We start from the raw sequence: 21,951 nt of genomic DNA on the forward strand, positions 1-21,951 counted from the left end.
CTCCAGGTCCTGCATCCTGCGTGCCACTTGCCTGGTGTGCAGTGGGGCTGGCATTGAGCTCGGCTGGGCAGGGGGGGCAGCTGCCCACCTGCAGGGACCTGTGGGCTTGACCATGCAGTGCCAGAACCCCCGGCTGCACAGCGGCACACACTGCACCGGTGCAAGGGGCCTGAGACACGGGAGTGGTGGGGCACCCCTTCGGGTACCCCCTGCTCACATCCCAGCTCTCGTCTGGCAGCTGCCAGATGGCCAAGCACTGGGGAGGGGAGGGGTCCTGTGCTGGGCTCCGGGGTATCAAACCTCCCCTGGGTCGTACCAGCTGTAAATGGGAACGTAATCGAAAGCTAAGTCGGGGCCAAAAACAAGCCGGGAGGCACGCAGACCGTGCTGGCCATGCTGGGGCTGGGGGAGGCTGGTCCAGCCACCTGCACACTCGTGCAGAGACCCGGGCCATGGTGGGGAGCCTGGCAGAGCTGAGGGCAGCCCCTGCCACGCACCCTGCCCACCTTGGACAGGGCAGCCCTTGGCACCATGTTGTGAGTCTGGCTAGGGTGGTGGGTGCGTGGGCAAACAGCCCTCGCCAAGGGATGCCAGGCAGGGACGCTGGGGGGGGCGGGGAGGGGACAGCTGGGCAGTTGGGCTGCAGCTGGTGTCGGTTGGGGCCAGTGCTGGCGTCGGTTGGGGCTGCAGCCGGTGTCGGTTGGGGCCGCAGCCGGTGTCGGTTGGGGCCAGTGCTGGTGTCGGTTGGGGCTGCAGCCGGTGTCGGTTGGGGCCAGTGCTGGCGTCGGTTGGGGCTGCAGCCGGTGTCGGTTGGGGCCAGTGCTGGCGTCGGTTGGGGCTGCAGCCGGTGTCGGTTGGGCTGCGGACAGTGGCTGGAGGCTGCTGGAGGGCTGAGGGGTGCGGCAGGGCAGTGGAGCAGTAGGGCCAGGCAGGGATGTGGCAGGCTGGGGGGCGATGGGGCCAAGGATGTGGCAGGCTGGGGGGTGATGGAGCCGGGGCGGGCAATGGGGCCAGGCAGGGGTGAGGCCAGCAGCTCTCCCCAAGGCTGCAGTGTGCAGAGGGAAGGCTGAGGGCAGCAGCGGGGGTGCAGTGAGGGGAGCATGGAGGGGTTGGGGTGTGGGGTCTGCACAGCCCCTGGCTGAGCTGGGCTTCGCCTGTCCCCCCCCCCCCCCCCCCCCCCGCAGGCACTGGGGAGCCATGGCCAAGCTCAGTGCTGGCGGGATGTCAGCCGCACTGGACGAGCGGCATGGCTTCCTGGAGAGCTTCACCATGCTGCTACTGCGGGTCCAGCTGGACAAGTGGAGCAAGTTTGTAGGCAGTGAGGAGGCTGCAGCCGTGCTGGATGAGTTCTTCAAGCAGCAGGACGTGCTGGAGCTGGTGCTGGGGCTGAATCCCTCTGGGCAGCTCCTGCCGACCACCTGCTTCCCACCCGCCCTCAGGGGCAAGGGTGTCTACTTCGTGAAGAAGAAGAGGGAGAACATCACCCGGGATAACTGCCGGAGTGGGCTGCTGGTGGGAGACATTGGCCCCTCGCCGGTGGAGCAGCTCATCACTGTGGTAGAGGAGGTAGGTCGCCCATGTGGGTGGGTGCCGGGCACAGGCTCGGGGCAGGTGAGATGAGCCAAGCTCCCCACACATGCCACTGCAGCCTGGATACCTGCTGCAGGCTGCTGTAGCCAAAACTTTAGGTAAGCTCGAAAAGCAACTAAAGGAAATTAATAGAAGAAAAATTGCCCCAGGCGCTGGCCCTGGCCTTACGGTGGCTCTTGGCTGCCCGCCCTGCTGTGCTGGTGGGCTGACCGAGGCTCACCAGGACACAGAGCTGGGTGAAGGTCACAAGCCTGGTTTTCTCCCAGGGCCCAGCTGGATCACTTCCTCCCTGTGGTTTTAAAAACTCAGCGTAATTCCCCCTTACCCATGCTCCGCAGCTGGGAAATGTCTGAGTGGATTTCTCCCAAACTTCTCATAAATATTCCCGCTCAGAGGACTGCCAGCCCAGAGCACCCAAAAGCTGAGTCAGGCCCCAGGAGCCCCCGCAATTCCTCCTCTTCAATGCCTGGGGCTTTTGCTCGTGCGCCAGCCCCTCACCCCGCTGGGTGCACTCATTGCACCGCTCCCAGCACTTCCCAAACCATGAGTCAGAAACCCGCCACAGGGTGAGGGGACTCCTGGTTGTGCTGATGAGAAAAAACATCAGCAAAACCCATCTGTGGCTGCCGGAGCTGTGGCTGGGCTGAGACTGGGCTCGGGTGGGCAGCAAGAGGGGACGCTGTGCAAACCAGCGTGGCTGCACACTGCCCTTTGCAACGGGAGAGCCGGTGCTCCTGACCGAGCACCCGACTAAGCACCCGACCAAGCCCTCTCCTCCAGGTCGTGTCCCCCCTGCTTCTGAGTGAGGAGAACATGGTGGGCTGGCCCAGGGTGGTGGTGGAGGACATCATGCGACAAGCCCACCAGCTGAAGAACAAGATGTTCGTGATGGGCGGGAAGATCCAGGGGAAGCCGCTGCTCCCACTGCCGGAGCACCTGGACGGCCAGGACGACTCCAGCACCGTCCTGGACTGGTGGGTGCTGCCAGCACCGCTCAGTGCTAGCAAAGCCTGGCAGGGGCCCGGGGCAGCACAAGTCCCTCTGGGAAGGATGGGAGCCAGGACGCTAGCTTGGTCCCTGAGCATCTCTGGGCACAGCCGCCCCTCAGCAGCAGAGCACCTTCAGGCGGCTCATGCCAGGCTGCCGTGCTGGTGGAGGTGGCTGCAAGTGGGTGCACGGGGCTCCCCTGGGGCAGCAGGGCTCCTCCAGGGTGGTTTGGGGCCAGTCCCGGTGCTGGAGCGTAACCTGGCTACCTTTCAGCCTGGCAGGGCCTGTGGACATTTCGGTGCTGCACTCCATCGAGACCATTGTCATCGAGTGGTCCCACCAGGTCAGCGACATCCTGAGCAAGGACTCGGCGCAGCCGCTGCTGGAGGGGCTGCACCCCCTGCCCAGAGCAGAGTTCGAGTTCTGGCACACCAGGATGGTCAACCTGCAGTGCATCAACAACCAGGTACCGCCTTGCCCATGGGCGGCTGGCAGCCATGTGTCCCCGGTGCTGAGCCCCCCGTGCTGAGCCCGCCACCTCTCCCCTCTCAGCTGCTCTCGCCCCGAGTGACGGCGCTGGCCGAGATGCTGGAGAAGGCCAACAGTTGCTACTGGCCAGCACTCCAGAGCATGTTCAGGGACGTCAGCGCCGGTAAGCCCCTGGGTGATGTGGCGGGCAGCTGCCTCTCGCCCCTCCGGCGAGGCTTCCCCATCCCTGATGCGGAGTTTCTCTCCTGGCCTAGGCCTGGAGGAAGCCAAGGACGTCAGCCTCCACCTGCAACCGCTTCGGATCCTGCTGGAAGAGATGGAGCAAGCGGATTACTCCCAGGTAAATTATATGTGGCAAAATAACCAGGCATCGCCTGGCTTCCTCGTCCGGGTAGAGGCGGTGGCACTGAGCCCCAGAGGCTGCGTGCGGGTGCGGATCCACCCTGGCTCTGCCCGACCCTCGTTAGCACGGCCACGGCCCTGCACTAACAAGGCTCTGCTCCCACAGCTGCAGCCCTACATGGACAGAGCGCTGTGCACCGTCCGCCTCCTCCGGGCTCACTGCCAGCACTACAGCTCACCCGCCCGTGTCATCGTTGTCCTGCAGGAGATCTGCAACCTCCTCATGGAGATGGTAGAGCCCCAGGCCCGGCGGTGGCTCCAGCGGGACAGGGGCAGGGCAGCACCGAGCCACCACCTCCTCCAGCCGCCCAGCTGTGGCACCGTTAACAGGAGGGGTGACACAGGGCAGGCGTGGGGAGCCCAGCTGGGGTGACATAGAGACACCCCAATCAAGGGACCAGCAAAGCCCCCACGTAGGGCTGGAGGGGATTTGGGGCAGGCGTGGGCTGTGGGCAATCACCAGAGAGCCCGTGGGGCTGGACGGGGGCAGGAGAAGCCCCCTTGCTCCCCTCTGCCAACAGCCCCTGCCTGCGTCTGCCTGTCCTAGAGCCGTAACTTCCTGAGCCCCGAGGACGTGATGAAGGGGCTGCAAGGAGAAACCGAGGAGACCTTAGGGGGAATCAGACTGAGCATTTCCACCATAGAGAAGCTCTTCCAGTCCTACAGCACTTACTGCTCGGACCTGATGCCCACGTTGTTCCCGGTGGGTGCAGGGGACGATGTGGGGCCGCCTGGCCCCATCCACGCCAGGTCCGCCCGCTGACGGCCCCTCACCACTTCCAGGAGGAGCCACAGCTCTGGGAGTTCTCCCCCTCCCTCGTCTTCAAGAGAACGGACTCCTTCTTGCACAGGCTGAAGACCATTGAGGTGACAGCACAGCATTTTGGGGCATGGCACCAGGCCCATATGGGCTCCCCCTGCCCTGGGGATGCCGGGGTGGTCCCCTGAGAGCGGCACAGAGGCAAGCTCCACTCCGGCCCCGGGGCGGGCTGGGGCTGCTGGCGCAGGCGAGGAGCAGAGGGAAGATGGGAGCTCAGCAGTGGTGCATTGCTGGGAGCACAGCGGCATCATTCCCAGCACACCACCCATGCCCCCGCGCCCCCAGGGCCTCACAGGCACCCCGAGCCAGGCCACAAAGCACCCCCCAGAAGGATGCTCCTCAGGAGCGGTGAACTCGCAGGACACAGCCCTACACTGGTGCTGCAGCTCCTGCACCTGCAGCACTGGGGCACGGGGAGTTGGGGTTTGTCACCGAGAGGAGCCGGGTGAGATGATGGTTTGTGCTTGCCAGGAGCTGTACCAGACAGCTATCGAGTTTCTGAAGCTGGAGAAGGCAGAGCTGGGAGGAGTGAGAGGAAACATCCTCGGGAGCCAGGCATTTCAGATCTACGAGGAGGTGTCTGAACTCATCAAGGGTTTTGCTGATTGCAAATATGATCCCTTAGATCCCGCAGAAGAGGTGAGTGAATGCTGGTATGGAAGTGTATGCATTTGCTAATTAAAAAAATTGCTTGCCAGGACACGCTGGAAGAGCTGCACGTAAGACTGTCCCATGGCAGCATGCATGCTCGCTTTGGGGCAGGTCACAGGGCTCCGAGGCATCCAGGTTCAGTGAATCCTTCAGGAAGGATTTGGGAAGGAAGCGTAGAGGCTGCACCTGCTTAAATCGTTTTTCTCTCACTGGCAGCAATTGAACAAAGACTTTGCAGAGTTCCGGGAGAAGATTCAGGACGTGGACAGGCGACTGGCCACCATCTTCTGCCAAGGCTTTGATGACTGCAACAGCCTGGCATCTGCTGTGAAGGTACAAATGCCCTCCCCCAGCTTGATGGGTCCTGCCCTCGGGCACGGGGTGTCCTTGCTTGAGCGTCGGAGGCTGGCAGCAGGCACACTGCCTGCAGCCCAGCACGCTGCACCCGTGCGCTTGGGAGTGACCGTGGGGGTGTCACCGGGCCGTTCCGGTGATGCTCTGGAGCACAGAAGCCAACGCCTCTTTCTCCTGCAGTTGGTGCACATGTTTGCCTCCCTGCTGGAGCGGCCTTTGATAAAGGCTGAGGTTTCCCCCTGTTACTCAGCCCTGCTGGGAATGTTCAGCGCCGAGCTGGATAATGTGAAGGCGCTGTATGACGCCCAGACCACTTCCCCACTGCTGTGCAGGGGGGGCCCGCCCATCAACAAAAACATGCCACCGGTGGCCGGGCAGCTGAAGTGGGCTCTGGAGCTGCAGCAGCGGCTGGAGGGGCCACACAGGGACTTGTTCACCATCAGCCACCCGTACGTGCGGGTCCACCCTGTCACCCCATGGGGATGAGGGGCAGCAGCCGGGGCAGGATCTGGCCCGGCGTGTGTCTCCTCCCGTGCTCTACTGCAGCAGCTGCTTCTTTATCATGACCTTGACAGTGTGATGGTCAGTGCTGAAGCTAGACTGGTGTCCGGGAAGTACGAGGAAATGATAGGACTGCTGCAAGGTTACCGCGAGAAGGTCTACAAGGAGTGGGTGTGCGGAGCCGGTCAGGACTGCCACTTCAGCCTGGAGCAGCCCTTGATCCTGAGGGACCCTGGCTCTTCCCTCCTCAGCGTGAACTTCAGCAAAGAGGTCGGTGCTGGCGCAGGCAGCCAGCCTGGCGCAGGGGAACGCCAGCGATCACCCGCCTGAATGTAAATTTGACTTTCTCAGAGGCTGTGGTGAGACGTTTCGGGTTTTACTAACAAGCCTTGCCTCTGGCCATTGTGTCTCGCAGCTCGTCGCCGTTCTGCGGGAGGTGAAGTACTTGAACTTCCAGCAGCAGAAGGATATCCCGGGCAGTGCTGAGAGCCTCTTTGCTCAAAACGAGACTTTCCAAAAGTTTGTGGACAACCTGGATCTTATCGTTGGCTGGTACAATGAGGCAGGTTGCAAAGGGGAGACAACCTGGCTGCTTTTCCATGCCCTGAGGACTGGCCAGGCTGAGACTGCCTGGGGAGCCCCCAGGGGAGAGGCTTTTATGAAATGGGCCCTGGAAGCCTGAAGGGATTGGGGTACACTGGGCACGTCACCGGCACCCTGGGTCCCTGCCCGTCCCGTGGCTGAGTAAAGCTACTGTTGCTGCTGCCACACTGGCCTCCTTCCGCCCCCTAAGCTCTGTGTCAGTGGGGTGGGGACCCCATTCCTCTGTAAAACCGGTGACCTAGTGAGCGCGTCTCAGCTGCAGCAGGGTCCCTCCTCCGCCTGCAGCACTCACCTGTGGACACATTGGTCCCCCAGGTGAAGCGGAGGCTGCTGCCGGTGGAGCTCCCACTGGTGGCGGGGGAGCTGGAGGCCATGGATGGCCAGCTGGCCAGCGCGGAGCACACCCTGTTTTGGCACCATGAAGGTACAAACCCACCCCTGGCTGCCCAAGGCCAGAGATCCTCTTTGTGCGTTTCGGGGGGTCCCCGGCCCCCGGCACCGTCCCGCCTCCTGCCCAGCGGCTGCCCTTGGGTCCCCACAACCATCACACCCAAAACGCGGATCCCTGCCCCACAGGCACGGCTGGGTGGGTGAGGTGGGGGGGCCAGACAGTGTGCCCCCCCGCCGTGGTGGATAGCCCCTAAGTGCCCTGACCACGGCTTGCTGCCTTGGAGGCGTCTGCATAACCTGTCAAGCTTGGACATGCGTTTTCCTCCCAGGTGTCATGGAGTACATCCAAGAGATGAGAGAGATCTTGTACGACTTGCAGACCAGGGTCCAGAAAGCAAAGTTAAACATGGAAAATATCACCCAGCTGATGGAGGTAGCTTTTGCTGGTGCTTTACGAGTGCCTTCCCGGGAAGCCTCCTGCAGGGATTTACCCTTCCCCAGCACAGCGGAGCAGCCCTGTCGTCTTCTCCTTGCAGGAGTGCTCAGCTGCTCCCTTGTTTGAAAGGAAAGACAACAAGGAGGCAGCACTCTTGGACCTGGACGGGAAAGCAAACACCTTAACCAAGCGCTATGCTGCCATTAGGGATGCAGGCGTAAAGATCCAGGAGATGGTGGAGGTGAGACACGTCCCAGGACACTTCAGTCGGAATTGATTGACAAGGAGTGTGTCCGACGCTCGCGTGCTGTGATGCTCTGAACCCAGTGGTGTCCCCCCTTCTGTAACTGTGAGCGCTGGACTCAAACCCGGGGTGCAATCCTCCGGTCTCTGCTGAGACGAGGCTCCAGCGAAGGGCCATAAAACACCGCACACGGACTCCAGAAATCCTCTGCCCTCCTGGGGTGAGGTCTTGGCTGCAGCTTCTGGTGTCATACAGCTGGGAGAAGGGAAGGATGCAGGATCTGTGCGACAGCCAGGCAGGACAAACCTGCAGGGGCCATGAGAGGGGACTCACTCGCAGTGTTAGGAGCTGGTACATTCGCTGGGTATTTATTGACAAGTATTAGTTGGGGGTTTTTCTGCTTGCAGGAGAATGCAGATCTGTTTAAGGCTGATAAGTCGTCACAGATATGGCTGGACTATGTGGGATACGTAGATGGAATCGTGCTGGATGGACTATTCAGACTTGTCCACAAATCTCTGCAGCTGCTGCTCACCAACATGGCCCCTGACGTAGGTCCAGGTTTGCCCTGTGGCGTGGTGCCCGTTCTTTGCCCATACTCGGGATGTCCCACCATTCACTGTTTGGTGGCCAAATGTGCCCATCCCGGTGCACCCGGGCAGCGAGCACCAGAGGTGCTGGTGTCCCCCTTGTCCCCGCCGTGGAGGGGCCGTGGGGCTGGGGGCCGGGGTGGGCACAGGAGGGAGCTGAAACACACGGGTTGCTGACCTGTTTCAGGCCAATGTGGCCCCATTGTTCGAGGTGCGCATGGAGCTATGTGATGGCAGAGTGCGGTACCATCCCTCGCTGGAGGCGGGAGACGACAACAGCTTCTTGGAGCTGGTGGAGAGCCTGCTCAGCGATACCTACGCGTCTGCGGCATGCATGCCTCGGCTGCTGGAGGGGAAGCTGAGCTACAAGGTCAGTCCATGGCGGGTGGCACCTCCCAGCTTGGCCAGAGGTGGGTGAGGATGCCCGGTCCCCTGAGCTGGTCCCCAAGAGCTCTGCCTGTCCCTTCAGACCACCCTGGAGGAGCAGGAGGACCTCAGCAGGATGCGGGAGGAGGTGGTGTCGCTGGTGGTCAGTGCCATGACAGAAGGCGAGGAGTACAGCGCCGGCTTCGAGGAGCAAGCCCACCTGTGGCTGGAGGACCCCGGGGAGTTCCTGCAGCACTTCCTCACCTTGGGCAGTGCCCCTGGCCCCGAGGATCCAGAGCTGTGGCTGGAGGAGCCCCCAGCCCATGGGACCCCATCCCTCCAGCTCTTTCAGCAGGCGGTATGAGATGGGTGCTTAGGATGCACCGGGTGCTCCGGAGAACACCGGGTGCCGGGGGAGGTGCTGGGTGTCCAGGGAGGTGCCAGCCACAGGCTGTGACCAGCTCTTGTCCCCAGATCGACGCATGCGAGGCACTGTGCAAGGAGGTGTCGGGGTTCGCGAACACCGAGGTGTTTGGGGGGTGGCTGCAGAGTGACTGCCGCCCCTTCAAGCAGGCGCTGCTGGGCACCGTTGGGCGCCGGGGCCTGGCACTCCGACAGCACCTCGCCAGCCACGTCACCACCAGGTAGGAGCCTGGTGAGCCCCCCACTGGGGACGGGGTGCTCCCAGTGACTGGAGCCCAGCTGAGCTGTGGTGAAGGCACCACTGTGTGCCAGGGCAGGGCTGGCCCCCGAGGGATGGAGCCATGGGGGCACGGGTGAAGCTGCCAGGCACCCCCGTGGGGGCAAGTCCCTGGGGGGCTGTGCCCTGCAGAGCAAGCCCCAGGCGAGCACGGGGGCAGCTGTGAGCCCCGTTGGGGACGACCAGTGAGCGCCGCCACCTTCCTCCCAGCCTCCAGGAGCTGGAGGATTTCATCCAAGAGGCAAACGCCGGCTTGAGTAAACCTCTGGAGGAGGGAGACTATGATGGGCTGGTGGAGGTGATGGGGCACCTGATGAGGGTCAAGGAGAGGCAGGCGGTGACTGACAGCATGTTTGAGCCCCTGAAAGAGACAGTTGCCTTGCTCAGCACTTACGGAGAGGAGATGCCGGAGGAGATCCACCTGCAGCTCCACGTGAGCTACTCGGGGTGCGGGGGGCTGGGCGCGGGTTCCCTGGGGCCAGGCTGCCAACGCTATGTGGTGCTCGCTGCAGGACCTCCCCGAGCACTGGGACAGCACCAAGAAGCTCTGCCTGCGCGTCAAGCAGAGCGCGGCGCCCCTGCAAGCCAACGAGGTCAACATCATCCGCAGGAAGTGCCAGCAGTTTGAGGTGCCTGCCCTGGGGCTTGGGGACGGGAAGGGAGGGCGAGTGAGCAGCTTCCCGGTGGTTTTGGGAAGACTCCGCTGCTCTCCCTGGCTGCCAGCTCCTGGCTGCCCCCCTTGAACCCCATCCTCCCCATGCAGGTCCGGCAGCACGCCTTCCGGGAAAGGTTCCGGGAAAAAGCCCCTTTTTTGTACACTGACCCAGACCCCTACATGTCCTTGAACAAGGTAAGGAAGGGGAGGATGCCAGGGCTGCCGCTGTCCCCGCCGACACTGCCCGGCCGGCCCCAGCCCCGTGCACTGGGTGCTCTGGGTGCTGTTACACAGGGTGGCTGGGGAGGGGCAGCCACTCCAGCTCCGTCTCTGGCTCCCAGCCCTACGGGGAGGATCTGGCCCTGTGGCAGCAACTGTCCTGTTCCCACCATGCTGCAGCAGGGACGAAGCCATCGCTGGGGTAGGAGACATGTCCCTGTCACACGGTCCCCAGCTGAGACCTCTTCTTTTTCTCCGGCCAGCAACACAAGAGCATCGCCGCCATGGAGAGCGACATGGCAGCCCTGTCCAAGTCAGCTGGGCTGTTTGAAGTGTTGGTCCCAGAATATAAACAGCTCAAAGCATGCCACAGGGAGGTGCGCTTGCTGAAGGAGCTCTGGGACATGATCAACCTGGTACGTGCCGCGGTCTGTGAGCCAGCACGATGGGGAGGGCAGGAGGAGGCAGGAGCACAGGGATGTGCAGAACAAGCTTCTGGGGTGTGCTGGGCTGGTCCTCACAGTTTTGAAGTTCCTGAGGCTGTGACGAGCTGCCCGGCATCCACAGACGGTGGCTGCTGGTAGCTGTCTGGGGTCGAGTGCAGTGACCGGGAGCTCTGGGCTCAGTGCTGGCCCCTGTGCCAAGGCACGATGCCCAGTGCTGCCTCCAGGCAAGGGCTTGACAGCAGACTGCTGTTGGCAGGTGTGGGCACCCAGTGTGGGCACCCTGCGCGGGCACCCTGCGCCAGCTGGGCATTGCCAGCCAAAGGTGCAAAGTTGTTGTAGCTCCTCCGAGAGCCTCATTGCCGTGAGAGGTGGGATGAGACACGGGGCAGGTTGTCACAGCGTTAGAGCAGGTCTGCTGGGGCGGGGGCTGTGCACCCCAGCACGGATGCAACGGGTGTGCGGGCACTGGGTGTGCACATGTGGGAGGCGTGACGGGTGCACGGGCTGTGCAGGCGCTGGGTATACTGCTCTTCATCCTGGGCAGGAATGCTTCTGCTAATTACATGTCCTGTGAAAATGTATCCCTGAATTCAGGTTAACACAAGCATTGACGACTGGAAGACCACCAGGTGGAAGGATATCAATGTAGAACAGATGGATATCGATTGTAAGAAATTTGCTAAAGACATTCGGAGCTTGGATAAGGAGATGAGAAGTTGGGATGCGTTCACAGGGCTGGACAACAGTGTGAAGAACATGATAACGTCCCTGCACGCCATGAACGAGCTGCAGAACCCGGCCATCAGGGACCGGCACTGGCATGAGCTCATGCAGGCAACCAAGGTGCTCCCAGCCCTCCTGCCCTTCCCTGGCTTCAACCCCTGACCTGGGAGGCTCCTGAGATTTGCATCCATCAGAGGAAGCATGCAATCTGTTTTAAGAGCTAGCCATACACAAATATTTGCGTAGGGTCTTTAAACATGGGTGTTAATGAGCTCGTTTGGGCGAGCCACTGGGCTGCGTCTCCGTGGAGGGGAGTCCATGCCCCGACAGTGCCGGTTCTGCTCCAGGTGAACTTCACCATGTCTGAGGACACAACCCTCGCGGATCTGCTGCAGCTGAACCTGCACAAGTTCGAGGATGAGGTTCATGGCATTGTGGACAAAGCCATGAAAGAGTCAGGGATGGAGAAGGTAAACGGGGCTCCGTTCCTACCCTGCTTTGCTGAGAGCCCTGCTCCAATGCAGCTCTGTGGCTGTTAGTGCTTGTGTTCCTGCTCCTGGGGGCTGGAGTCCACATGCAGCACGGCACCCATGGAGCTTGTGGTCTGGAGGAAGCATTCCTGTTGCTGCCTTGCCTTTCTGCAGGGTCTGGGACTCGGCACCACAGAGTCCAGCTCATTTCTCACGCCCTGTCTGCAGGTGCTGAACACTCTGGATGCTACCTGGGCAACGATGCAGTTTGGGCACGAACCTCATGCCAGGACTGGCATCGTGCTGCTCAAGTCAGATGAGGTGCTCATCGAGATGCTGGAGGACAACCAAGTGCAGCTGCAGAACCTGATGACCTCCAAGTACCTAGCCTTCTTCCTTCAGGAGGTGTCGGGCTGGCAGCAGAAGCTGTCGACCACTGACTCCGTTATCAGCATCTGGTTTGAGGTGCAGAGGACGTGGAGTCACCTGGAAAGCATCTTCATCGGCTCTGAAGACATCCGCAGTCAACTGCCAGAGGACTCGAAGCATTTTGATGCTATCGATCAAGATTTCAAAGTGCGAAGCCCGTCACCCCCCGGACCCCCAAGCGCTAGCTGCCAGTGTGGGTAGAGCTGAAGCATTTTTCCTCTTGCAGGAATTAATGGCCGATGCAGTAAAAACTCCCAATGTGATTGAAGCTACAAACAAGCCTGGTCTCTACGACAAGCTAGAAGTGTTGCAGAAAAGGTGAGGTTTGAGTCGTCCTGGTGAAGCGTTATGGAGACGCCTCACTATCTGGTCTAGGGCCAGAGGAAGAGTTTGATTTCTCCAAAGTGGCATCTTCCTCAACATGGCAATGACTTTGCAAAGAGTAAAAATTAGTATGTGGAGGTTTTAACTGCAGTTTCTCTTCCTTGCTTTCTCTTAGATTGGCACTCTGTGAGAAGGCTTTGGCTGAATACCTTGAGACCAAAAGACTGGCTTTTCCCAGATTCTACTTTGTTTCCTCTGCAGACCTGCTTGATATTTTATCTAATGGGAATGAGCCAGTTGAGGTATGGGTTGCGTGTAAAGTGTGGAGGCAAGCGTCTTTTGCGTGCTAACTTGTTATAGTGGTTTTAAAATAGTTAAAATAGTTTTCATCCTAACAGACAGAACACCATCCTTGGTACCCCCCTTCTCAGGGATGCAGCGCCCTGAGAGACATACGGGAGTTAATCCAAGCGGTGATTACACCTCTGCGTGGGACCAGGGGTCCCTGACCCTCTGCCGTGCCTCTGTTCTCAGGTGTCCCGTCATCTGCCGAAGCTGTTCGACAGTCTGGCTAAACTGAAGTTCAAGATGAGTCCGGCCAGAAAGCCCCTGAAGGTTGGCCTGGGGATGTTCAGCAGGGACGAGGAGTACGTGCCCCTCGACGGAGACTGTGACTTGTCTGGCCAGGTCAGCCAAGCTCCATGGAGCCTCCGCTTGCGGGGACAGAGGTGGGCAGGTTCAGGATGGGGACGAACCTTTTGCTTGTTGTGCACTAACAGCCTGGCAGCAGTTTTAAAATGCAATCGTGAAGCCTTTCAGCCAAAAAACACCCCAAAAATGGGATCTGCGTTACAGGTGTAGAACAGCGCTGCAGCAATATCAGAATCATATAAACCCACTCCAGCCTTGCAGCCCCTCAGGCGGTCACAATGTGCTTTTCCCCTTCCTGTTGTTCACCCTCAGACCATGCTCCATAAACTGCCATGGGAAGTGCCCTGCGGGGCCGTGTACCGGGGTCTTTCATGCACCTTGTTACGACGTGCAGGGAGAAGCTTGCTGCGCAGAGCAGCAGGGAGCTGCTTGCACGCTGCCACGGGGTCGCGCAGCCAAACCGGACATGGGCTAGGAACCGCTCGCTCAGGGTCTGCTGGATGTGACCCTCTAGGTTGAGGTTTGGCTGAACCGAGTGCTGGTGAGCATGCGCTCCACCCTGCGACGCCTGATCCCCGAGGCCGTGGTGACCTATGAGGAGAAGCCGCGGGAGCAGTGGGTGTTCGACTACCCGGCACAGGTGGGAGCTGCCGCATGGGGCCAGCTTGGCTGGCGGCTCCGTGAGCCCAGGTCCGAGAGGAGGAGCAAGCAGAGAGCCCAGGGAGGTGCAGGCGCCTGCCCTGAGCCATCGCAGGGACGGCGTATTTCCCTTTATGGCCACATTTCGTCCCTGTGGTTTGCTGCAGGTTGCTCTGACGTGCACCCAGATCTGGTGGACCACAGAAGTTGGCATTGCCTTTTCAAGGCTGGAGGAAGGCTATGAGAACGCAATGAGGGATTACAACAAAAAGCAGGTTGGCGTCCCTCAGACCTGACCTGGAGCTGTCCTGCAGCCCCTCTCTGCTCGGAAGAGGCGAGGTCCGGTCCGGGGGTCACTGGGAGACGGGCAAAGTATGATGTCATTTTTCTGTTCATCATTTCTTTCCTTCCTCAGATTACTCAGCTAAATGCACTGATTTCACTACTCATTGGAAACCTAACTGCAGGAGACAGGATGAAGATCATGACAATCTGTACCATTGATGTCCACGCCAGGGATGTTGTGGCCAAAATGATCCTTGCAAAGGTATTTGTTACAAGAGGATATTTTTGCTGCTTTGTTTCTTAGCACTTCTGAGCAAAGATTTCCTGTTATTTTATTACTTTCCAATATTTTCAAAGTATCCCGATTGCGTGAGGAAACCACACGTGGGGTGTTAGGGGTGCACGGGAGCTGGGGAGGTGACAGCACAGCCGGGGTCAGACGAGACCAGGCTGGGTCTGATGTAAAGCCAGATCCAGGAGCAGTTTTGCTGGTTCCTGCCATGCTCGGTGGGAGCTGCGAGCCTCGGAGCAGGGCTGTGCACTGCGGTCAGCAGGCATGGGGTGGGCTGGGCCACGTGGAGGGACGGTCCTCACCCACCCCAGCATTGCACTGGGACCTGTTTGCATGCTCTCCTCGTGTACGGAGGTGAGAAACGGTCCCAACACATGTTTGGGAGCTCGCTGTGCCCGTGGGTCAGGGCAGGCAGCTCCGGCACCTGCCTGCCCTCCGCAGCCGGCTGCTCCGCAGGTGGAGAGTGCCCAGGAGTTCACCTGGCAGTCCCAGCTCCGGCACCGGTGGGATGAGGGGAGGAGGCACTGCTACGCCAACATCTGTGACGCTCAGCTCCAGTACTCCTACGAGTACCTGGGGAACACCCCCCGGCTGGTCATCACCCCCCTGACAGATCGGTAGGGGCTCAGCTCCCCGTGCCTCCCGCTGCCCGTGCCGCGCTGCCAGCACTGCTCAGTCCTGCCTGTCCTCCCCTTCACAGGTGCTACATCACCCTGACGCAGTCGCTCCACCTCTTCATGGGGGGGGCCCCCGCCGGCCCCGCGGGCACAGGGAAGACGGAGACCACCAAGGACCTGGGCCGGGCAGTGGGCATGATGGTCTACGTCTTCAACTGCTCCGAGCAGATGGACTACAAGGTAGGGCATGGAGGAGCGGGGCAGCAGCACCGAGGTGAGAGCCGTGGGTTGTCCGCCAAGACAAGGGGGGACCTCTTCTGGGAGGCACCACTGCAGCGTGCGCCACCCATGTCCAGCTGCAGCATCCATAGCCAATGCCCTGAAGCTGCTCTCCTCTCCTCGGCTCGGAAGCTGGCAAGAAACCTGTGGGTCCAGCAGCAGCTCCTGGTTCCATCCCACGCCGCTCACTCCCACCACAGCTCCGGCCAGCTCGTGTCCCTGGAAGCCCGTGGGAGCCCAGGGGGGCTGTAACGCTGCGGGGCATTTCCCTAGGGAACAGCACAAACCATAAAAGCATGAGCAACTCCCCACACTTGAGCTTTCTTAACAAATCCTCACGTTGCAGCCTCCATGTAAAAGCTCAGTGTCTGAAGCTAATCTCCGGTGCTTTCTCTCCAGTCCTGCGGCAATATCTACAAGGGGCTTGCTCAGACCGGCGCCTGGGGCTGTTTTGATGAATTCAATCGCATTTCAGTGGAGGTTTTGTCCGTGATTGCTGTGCAGGTACGTACAAAACCAGCGGCAGCGTGGGGTGCCGTAGGGACTGGATGAGCCGCTCAGTGTTTCCAGTTCACATACTGAACGTTGTCTCAGTTAAACCTGACTTTCAAAGGGACGGTTTGCTGCTATTGTTTCCACTGTGTCATGTTGGGAGGCAAATGGAGGGGAAGCGCGGCAGTACGGAGGCTTTGGGCATGTTTAAGGTCACGCAGCCCAGTTGTGTCCGATCCCAGTGACCCGTCACCCCCCCGCCAGCTCTGCCATTGCCCGGGGACAGGGCGTCGCGGTGCCTGGGAAGAAGCTGATTTAAGGCCAGCTCTCCTGAGCCGGGGATTGCTACACTGCCGTGCCTTCGGCAAACTGTCGATATTATTTCTAGCATTACCGATGGCACGACTGAACCTCCAGGCTTGTTTTCTGCAGGCGGTCAGTGAGGGTGAGCTGGGGGCACAGGGCAGGGAGCCGCGGGGCTGCTGGCACTGACACCTCCGCTCGCCTGCCAGGTGAAATGTGTTCAAGATGCAATTCGCGCCAAGAAGAAAACATTCCATTTCCTTGGAGAGACCATTGCTTTGATCCCGTCGGTCGGGCTGTTCATTACCATGAACCCTGGCTATGCAGGACGGACAGAACTGCCTGAAAATTTAAAAGCTCTGTTCAGGTACTCGTAGGCAGATGGGTCAGTATGTAACTGGCCGTCATTACAGCATTTACCTCTGTGGTAATACTCACCTGCTACATCCATAACGTGAACTAAGCCTTTGTTAGTGCAGATAAGGATATTTGTGTGTACTGGCAGCCCTTGAGTCAGGGAGACCTTGGCACCCCAGGACAGCCCTGCTCAAAGGCCCTGAGATGGTCAGGGGCTGGGAGAGCTGAGCTGCTCAGCCTGGAGAAGAGGATGCTCGGGGTGTCTAATTGCCACCTTCAGCTGAAAATCCAATTGAGAATAAGACAAAAAGATGGTCAGGCACTGGAAGGGGTGGCCCAGGGATGCTGTGGGATCTCTGTCCTTGGAGGAACTCAAACTGTGACTGGAGAAGGCCCAGGGTGACCTGAGCCCTGCTTGGAGCAGGAGGCTGGACAAGAGACCTCCAGACACCCCAGCCGGCCTAGATTACTGCCTGGTTCTCTGATACTAACAGCAGCAGGGAACGATTTATATTGGAAACTCGGGTGCAAATTCTTACTGGCTGTGGGAGGGCAAGGGGCATGTGGACGTCCGTGCACAGCCCTGCTAACCTGCCGCTGCTCTTCTCCAGACCCTGCGCCATGGTGGTCCCCGATTTTGAACTGATCTGTGAAATCATGCTTGTTGCAGAAGGTTTTATTGACGCTAAGCTTCTAGCAAGAAAATTCATTACTTTATACACACTCTGCAAAGAGTTACTATCTAAACAGGTAATTTAACAATATTGCAAGGTTCTTTAAGATGAAAGAGTTCACTTGAATTTCAAACCTGACAGATTGTAGTAGGATTGCTGGTAGTGATGTGCTGGCCGATGTTCTGCATAGTTCAGGTCTATGGCTGGACAAATTCCACTTCCACGCTGGTGCATCATATGGCATATTTCTGCCTTCTGGAAGAAATCAAGAAGTCCCAAAATAGAATAGAATAGAATAGGATACAGCCAGTTAAGATGAGAGCATCCAGACATTATTCATCTCAGCAGAAGTGATTTACAATAAAAACGTGCTTCCAGGAAGCAAGCCAGACTGCCGTTCACCTCGGGACTGACTGGGGCTTGTCTTGTAAATAAGCTCATTTTAAGTCCAGTCTGCTGGGCACTGTGTGGATAACCTGGGTGCGGGGCAACGGACAGGGTGTTCCTCTGTAATGTTGTTTAAAGCAGTTCTCCCTCACCAAAGTGGAATTTTAATACTTTGGTGCCTGTCGGCAGGACCACTATGACTGGGGTCTGCGGGCTATCAAGTCTGTGCTGGTGGTAGCTGGCTCCTTGAAGAGAGGGGACCCTGGCCGTGCCGAGGACCAAGTTCTGATGAGAGCTTTACGAGACTTCAACATCCCCAAGATCGTGACAGATGACTTGCCCGTCTTCATGGGGCTGATTGGAGACCTGTTCCCAGCCCTGGACGTCCCCAGGAAGAGGGACCTCAACTTTGAGAAGGTGCAAGCCCAGGCGCGGCTCCAGCGCCAGAGACATCCTAGCCCTGGCAGGGTCCAGAAGCCGAAGGTCCATTCGGCACTTCTGGGAGCGGCCGGCTTGTCTCTGGGGTCTTGCGGAGGCCGTGACAACTGCCCATGGTCAGCGCCTGCTCTCCCTCCCAGATCATTAGGCAGTCCATGCTGGAGCTGAAGCTGCAGGCAGAGGAGAGCTTTGTGCTGAAGGTGGTGCAGCTGGAGGAGCTGCTGCAAGTGAGACACTCCGTCTTTGTCGTCGGCAACGCTGGCTGCGGCAAGTCCCAGGTAGCGGCCAAACCATCCCCAAGGACACAGGTCCTCTCCTGCCCCCGGCCAAGCACATCCCACGGCCTCCCCCGTCCTCTAGGTGAGAATGTTCCTGCTGGCCTCGGCCAGCCACGCGGACCCCCAGCTGCACCAGCAGCAGCATCCGGGTAGGGGATGGCAGCACAGCCAGCGTCCACAGCCACGCCAGGCCCTCCAGCACCATGTGTGCCGGATTCAGCCCATGGAGCTGAGAGGGTTGGGGATGCACAGCTCAGGGGCTGCCCAGGACACCCATGAGCAGAGCGGAGACGAGGCAGAGAGCAGGCAGGGGCACACTCTCACGACGCCCTGCGTGCTGTGCTGCTGGCAGGACGGGCAGGACGGTGCCGGCTGGCTGGGCTCTGGGCTCCCACAACATCCCGGCCAGGAGCCGGCTGCGCAGAGGGAGATCTGGAGCCTTCCCAGCAGCTGTCCGGGCCTGGGTGCTCTGCAGCGGGTGGGAGCAACGCTCTGTGCCCCCGGCTGCGGGCAAAGGCTGCCAAAGGCTGCAAACACCCTCATAGGAGCAGCAGCCGCGGCTGCACGGTTCCCCCTCTCTGCAGGTGCTGAGGTCGCTCAACAAGACATACAAAAGCATGAAGCGGAAGCCGGTCACCATGGACCTCGACCCAAAGGCTGTGACCTGCAATGAGCTGTTCGGGGTTATTCATCCGTCCACGCGAGAGTGGAAGGACGGTGAGACACCAACGCTTGTGAGCGGTTGCTTACCCTGGGTGGGAACTGGCCCAAACCATCCTTCAGCAGCGGCTGACGCATAGGCAAATACCTTCATAAAATGTGTCTCTGTAAACACTTTGTGACGTGGTGATGGAATGGGAAAACCTTTCCTTGGGGCTTTTTACTGGACTGTGAGGGAGGAGGAATGTGTTCCAGGGAAGCACCCAGTCCCGCGTGTCCCCCTAGCAAAAGTGCCATGCGTGGAAAGGACAAACCCAAGTGTCTCTCTATGGGGCAGGTCTGTTTTCTTCAGCGATGCGTGACCTGGCCAACATCACACATAAGGGGCCCAAGTGGATCATCCTCGATGGAGATATTGACCCCATGTGGATCGAGTCCCTGAACACAGTCATGGATGATAATAAGGTCGGTGCCATCACACCCCAGGAGCTTTGCTCGCTCATTAACTCGGGGTCATCAGCTTGTGTTCATGCCTGGGCCCCAAGATCAGGGCATCCCTCAATGACGGGCCGCTTCCCCCAGGTTCTCACCTTGGCCAGCAACGAGCGCATCCCCCTCAACCCCACCATGCGGCTCCTCTTCGAGATTAGCCACCTGCGGACCGCCACGCCGGCCACCGTGTCCCGGGCGGGAATCCTCTACATCAATCCCACAGACCTGGGGTGGAACCTGTGAGCCAGGGAATGGAGATGGATGGGGTGGGGTGGGATGGGACGGGACGGGATGGGACGAGATGGGACGGGATGGGGATGGGATGGGACGGGTGCTGGCCCCCTGCACGCTCGCCTGCAGCCCTGCCCGTCCCTCCCACAGCATTGTGACCAGCTGGATCGAGACAAGGACGGTGCAGTCTGAGAAGGCCAATTTGATGATCCTCTTTGACAAGTACCTGCCAGTGTGCCTAGAGAAGCTCAAGTCTGGATTCAAGAAGATCACCCCTGTCCCCGAGATCACGCTGATACAGACGGTGCTGTACCTGCTGGAGTGCTTCCTGACGCCGCAGACCACCCCGCCAGACTCGCCCCGGGAGCTCTACGAGCTCTACTTTGTCTTCGCCTGTGCCTGGGCCTTCGGCGGGGCCATGTTCCAGGACCAGGTACGGCTGTGGGACCAACCGCTCGGTGCCTGCCCACACCTGCCTGCTCGCCAGAGCCTGCTGCCCAGCTTCATCCCTCGGCTGCATCCCCTCGGAAAATACTAAAGCAACAACGTTGGCCAGTTTCTGAGTTTGTCTCTGTTTGGTTCCTCCCAGCTCGTGGATTACCGCCTGGAGTTCAGCAAGTGGTGGGTGAACGAGTTTAAAACCATCAAGTTTCCTTCGCAGGGGACAATTTTTGACTATTACATTGATCCAGAAACAAAGAAATTCATGCTCTGGACTGAAAAAGTGCCAAAATTCGAACTCGATCCCGAAGTCCCTTTACAGGTACTTCCCACAAGCTCTCTGTGTTTATGTGTTTTATTTGTTTATTACTCCGTGGTCTTCCCCTGAGCAACGCTGGGGCAAGACCCTGCACCTGGAGCGGTGCAGGGATTTGGGCTGGCTCCGCCACGCCACCACACGGGCTGGTGGCACCCGGCAAACCCCGTGGCTTTCTGTGGTTCTGCTTTACTCCGCGGAAACCTCAGCGGGAGCTGCAAGTTGGAACTCTTCTTTTTTAATTTCAGATTAACCTGTGGCTTCGTAGATTCTCTTGAAATAATTATAACTATCGCCTGAATGCAAAAATGTACTTTAAAACTTTATTTGCATGTCTTTTGAAATGCTGTCCTGAGGAAGGAGGGGTTGTGTTAAAGATGTCAGGGAAAGGGAGAGGTGCCGCGGCTGAATTTGGCCCGTGCATTGGCTGAGCAAAGACACTGGGGACAGTTTCAGGAGTCGTGCTGTGTTGTTCTCGTTTATCTGACAGCTCCTATTTTTGGTCATAAAGTCTTTAGGATAACCAAGCGCCTGAGACCTTTTGCTTTAAAGAGGGACCACGTTTGTACAGAGAGAAAGCATCTTCTGTCAGACCAGCTGGCATTGCTGGGAAAACCAGGCAAGGCTTCCAGCACGCTGCCCGCTGCTCTAACAGAAGATCCCGCCTCTGCCTGCAAACGTCGACTCCAGCAGCAAGAGGCGAGCTCCAGCGATTGACGGTGCGATTTCCCCAGGCCTCCATGGTGCACACGACGGAGACCATTCGCGTGCGCTACTTCATGGACCTGCTGATGGAGAAGCAGAGGCCGGTGATGCTGGTGGGGAATGCGGGGACGGGAAAATCGGTCCTGATGTGGGACAAGCTCGAAGCACTCGGCGCAGATGAATACCTTGTGCAGTCTGTGCCCTTTAACTTCTACACCACCTCGGCCATGCTGCAGGGTAAGGCTGGCCTGAGCTGGCAGCCGGCCCCGTGTCGGGCTGTGCCGCACGGCCCCCTCGCACTGCCCCACCGCCCACCCACTCCTCTCGCTGCAGCTGTCCTTGAGAAGCCCCTGGAGAAGAAATCAGGGAGGAACTACGGCCCACCCGGGACCAGGAAGCTTATCTACTTCATCGACGACATGAACATGCCGGAGGTGGACAAGTACGGCACCGTGGCACCGCACACACTCATCCGGCAGCACATGGACCACGGGCACTGGTAGGTGCCCAGCCGGCAACCCCCACTGCAGGGGCTCAGTGATCCTCCGCCTGGCAAACCTGTGCCGTGCTGGCGCCTCTCCCATCCCGGTGGAGCCTTGCCCTGCCCGTGCTGCCTCCTGTGCCACGCTGCCAGTGGAGCCAAGCCGCCGATTCCCCCCAGCCCACTCATTCCCAGAGCTGCTGGGAAGGCTTTGGCAGAGGAATGGGAAAACTCTCTGCTGGCAACTCCAAACCCCATCCAAGGCAAACAGCCCCACTGCCAGCGCCAGCGGGGGAAGCCCTAGCGGGGGATCCCCGCGCCTGGCAGTGCAGCATGTGGCGCAGGCAGCAGGGAGGGCTTGCTTGGAAAGGGAGGGAGAGGTGACGAGTGCCAGCTGCCGTGGGGGGGTTTGGGGACAGGTCTTACCATGTGGCGCGGGAAGGGCCCCACACAGCGTCACCATGTGGCGCGGGAAGGGCCCCACACAGCGTCTCCAAGAGTGGTGCCGGGCTGCACCGAGCACCAGGGAAATGGGGATCCCTGC

At 59.6% G+C, this 21,951-nt stretch overlaps 1 protein-coding gene across 2 annotated transcripts in view; it reads left to right on the forward strand.

Annotated features, from left to right (window-relative positions):
- The first annotated feature begins 1,233 nt into the window (after positions 1-1,233).
- Positions 1,234-21,951, forward strand: part of DNAH17 (dynein axonemal heavy chain 17) — a 39,112-nt gene continuing 18,394 nt past the window's right edge. The window contains exons 1-47 of one of the 2 annotated variants that reach the window (XM_076353433.1): positions 1,234-1,566; positions 2,371-2,564; positions 2,851-3,043; positions 3,130-3,229; positions 3,321-3,406; positions 3,575-3,700; positions 4,016-4,171; positions 4,252-4,335; positions 4,739-4,927; positions 5,156-5,272; positions 5,474-5,742; positions 5,869-6,064; positions 6,210-6,356; positions 6,713-6,821; positions 7,117-7,220; positions 7,324-7,464; positions 7,875-8,018; positions 8,245-8,427; positions 8,527-8,781; positions 8,898-9,067; positions 9,334-9,556; positions 9,636-9,752; positions 9,887-9,973; positions 10,261-10,413; positions 11,038-11,286; positions 11,514-11,636; positions 11,865-12,212; positions 12,292-12,383; positions 12,565-12,691; positions 12,924-13,076; positions 13,555-13,680; positions 13,847-13,954; positions 14,095-14,226; positions 14,713-14,873; positions 14,957-15,113; positions 15,552-15,656; positions 16,157-16,314; positions 16,916-17,054; positions 17,555-17,782; positions 17,944-18,081; positions 18,666-18,798; positions 19,079-19,206; positions 19,324-19,472; positions 19,615-19,897; positions 20,054-20,227; positions 20,956-21,163; positions 21,260-21,425. In XM_076353433.1, coding sequence (XP_076209548.1) covers positions 1,270-1,566; positions 2,371-2,564; positions 2,851-3,043; positions 3,130-3,229; positions 3,321-3,406; positions 3,575-3,700; positions 4,016-4,171; positions 4,252-4,335; positions 4,739-4,927; positions 5,156-5,272; positions 5,474-5,742; positions 5,869-6,064; positions 6,210-6,356; positions 6,713-6,821; positions 7,117-7,220; positions 7,324-7,464; positions 7,875-8,018; positions 8,245-8,427; positions 8,527-8,781; positions 8,898-9,067; positions 9,334-9,556; positions 9,636-9,752; positions 9,887-9,973; positions 10,261-10,413; positions 11,038-11,286; positions 11,514-11,636; positions 11,865-12,212; positions 12,292-12,383; positions 12,565-12,691; positions 12,924-13,076; positions 13,555-13,680; positions 13,847-13,954; positions 14,095-14,226; positions 14,713-14,873; positions 14,957-15,113; positions 15,552-15,656; positions 16,157-16,314; positions 16,916-17,054; positions 17,555-17,782; positions 17,944-18,081; positions 18,666-18,798; positions 19,079-19,206; positions 19,324-19,472; positions 19,615-19,897; positions 20,054-20,227; positions 20,956-21,163; positions 21,260-21,425 — 7,625 coding nt within the window. In that variant the 5' untranslated portion in view covers positions 1,234-1,269. Of the gene's footprint in view, positions 1,567-2,370; positions 2,565-2,850; positions 3,044-3,129; positions 3,230-3,320; positions 3,407-3,574; positions 3,701-4,015; positions 4,172-4,251; positions 4,336-4,738; positions 4,928-5,155; positions 5,273-5,473; positions 5,743-5,868; positions 6,065-6,209; positions 6,357-6,712; positions 6,822-7,116; positions 7,221-7,323; positions 7,465-7,874; positions 8,019-8,244; positions 8,428-8,526; positions 8,782-8,897; positions 9,068-9,333; positions 9,557-9,635; positions 9,753-9,886; positions 9,974-10,260; positions 10,414-11,037; positions 11,287-11,513; positions 11,637-11,864; positions 12,213-12,291; positions 12,384-12,564; positions 12,692-12,923; positions 13,077-13,554; positions 13,681-13,846; positions 13,955-14,094; positions 14,227-14,712; positions 14,874-14,956; positions 15,114-15,551; positions 15,657-16,156; positions 16,315-16,915; positions 17,055-17,554; positions 17,783-17,943; positions 18,082-18,665; positions 18,799-19,078; positions 19,207-19,323; positions 19,473-19,614; positions 19,898-20,053; positions 20,228-20,955; positions 21,164-21,259; positions 21,426-21,951 lie in introns of those variants that run through there. The other variant, XM_076353434.1, reaches the window with a different exon arrangement.

Source organism: Aptenodytes patagonicus, chromosome 16 (assembly GCF_965638725.1).
Source record: "Aptenodytes patagonicus chromosome 16, bAptPat1.pri.cur, whole genome shotgun sequence".
In the NCBI taxonomy this organism is placed as follows: domain Eukaryota; kingdom Metazoa; phylum Chordata; class Aves; order Sphenisciformes; family Spheniscidae; genus Aptenodytes; species Aptenodytes patagonicus.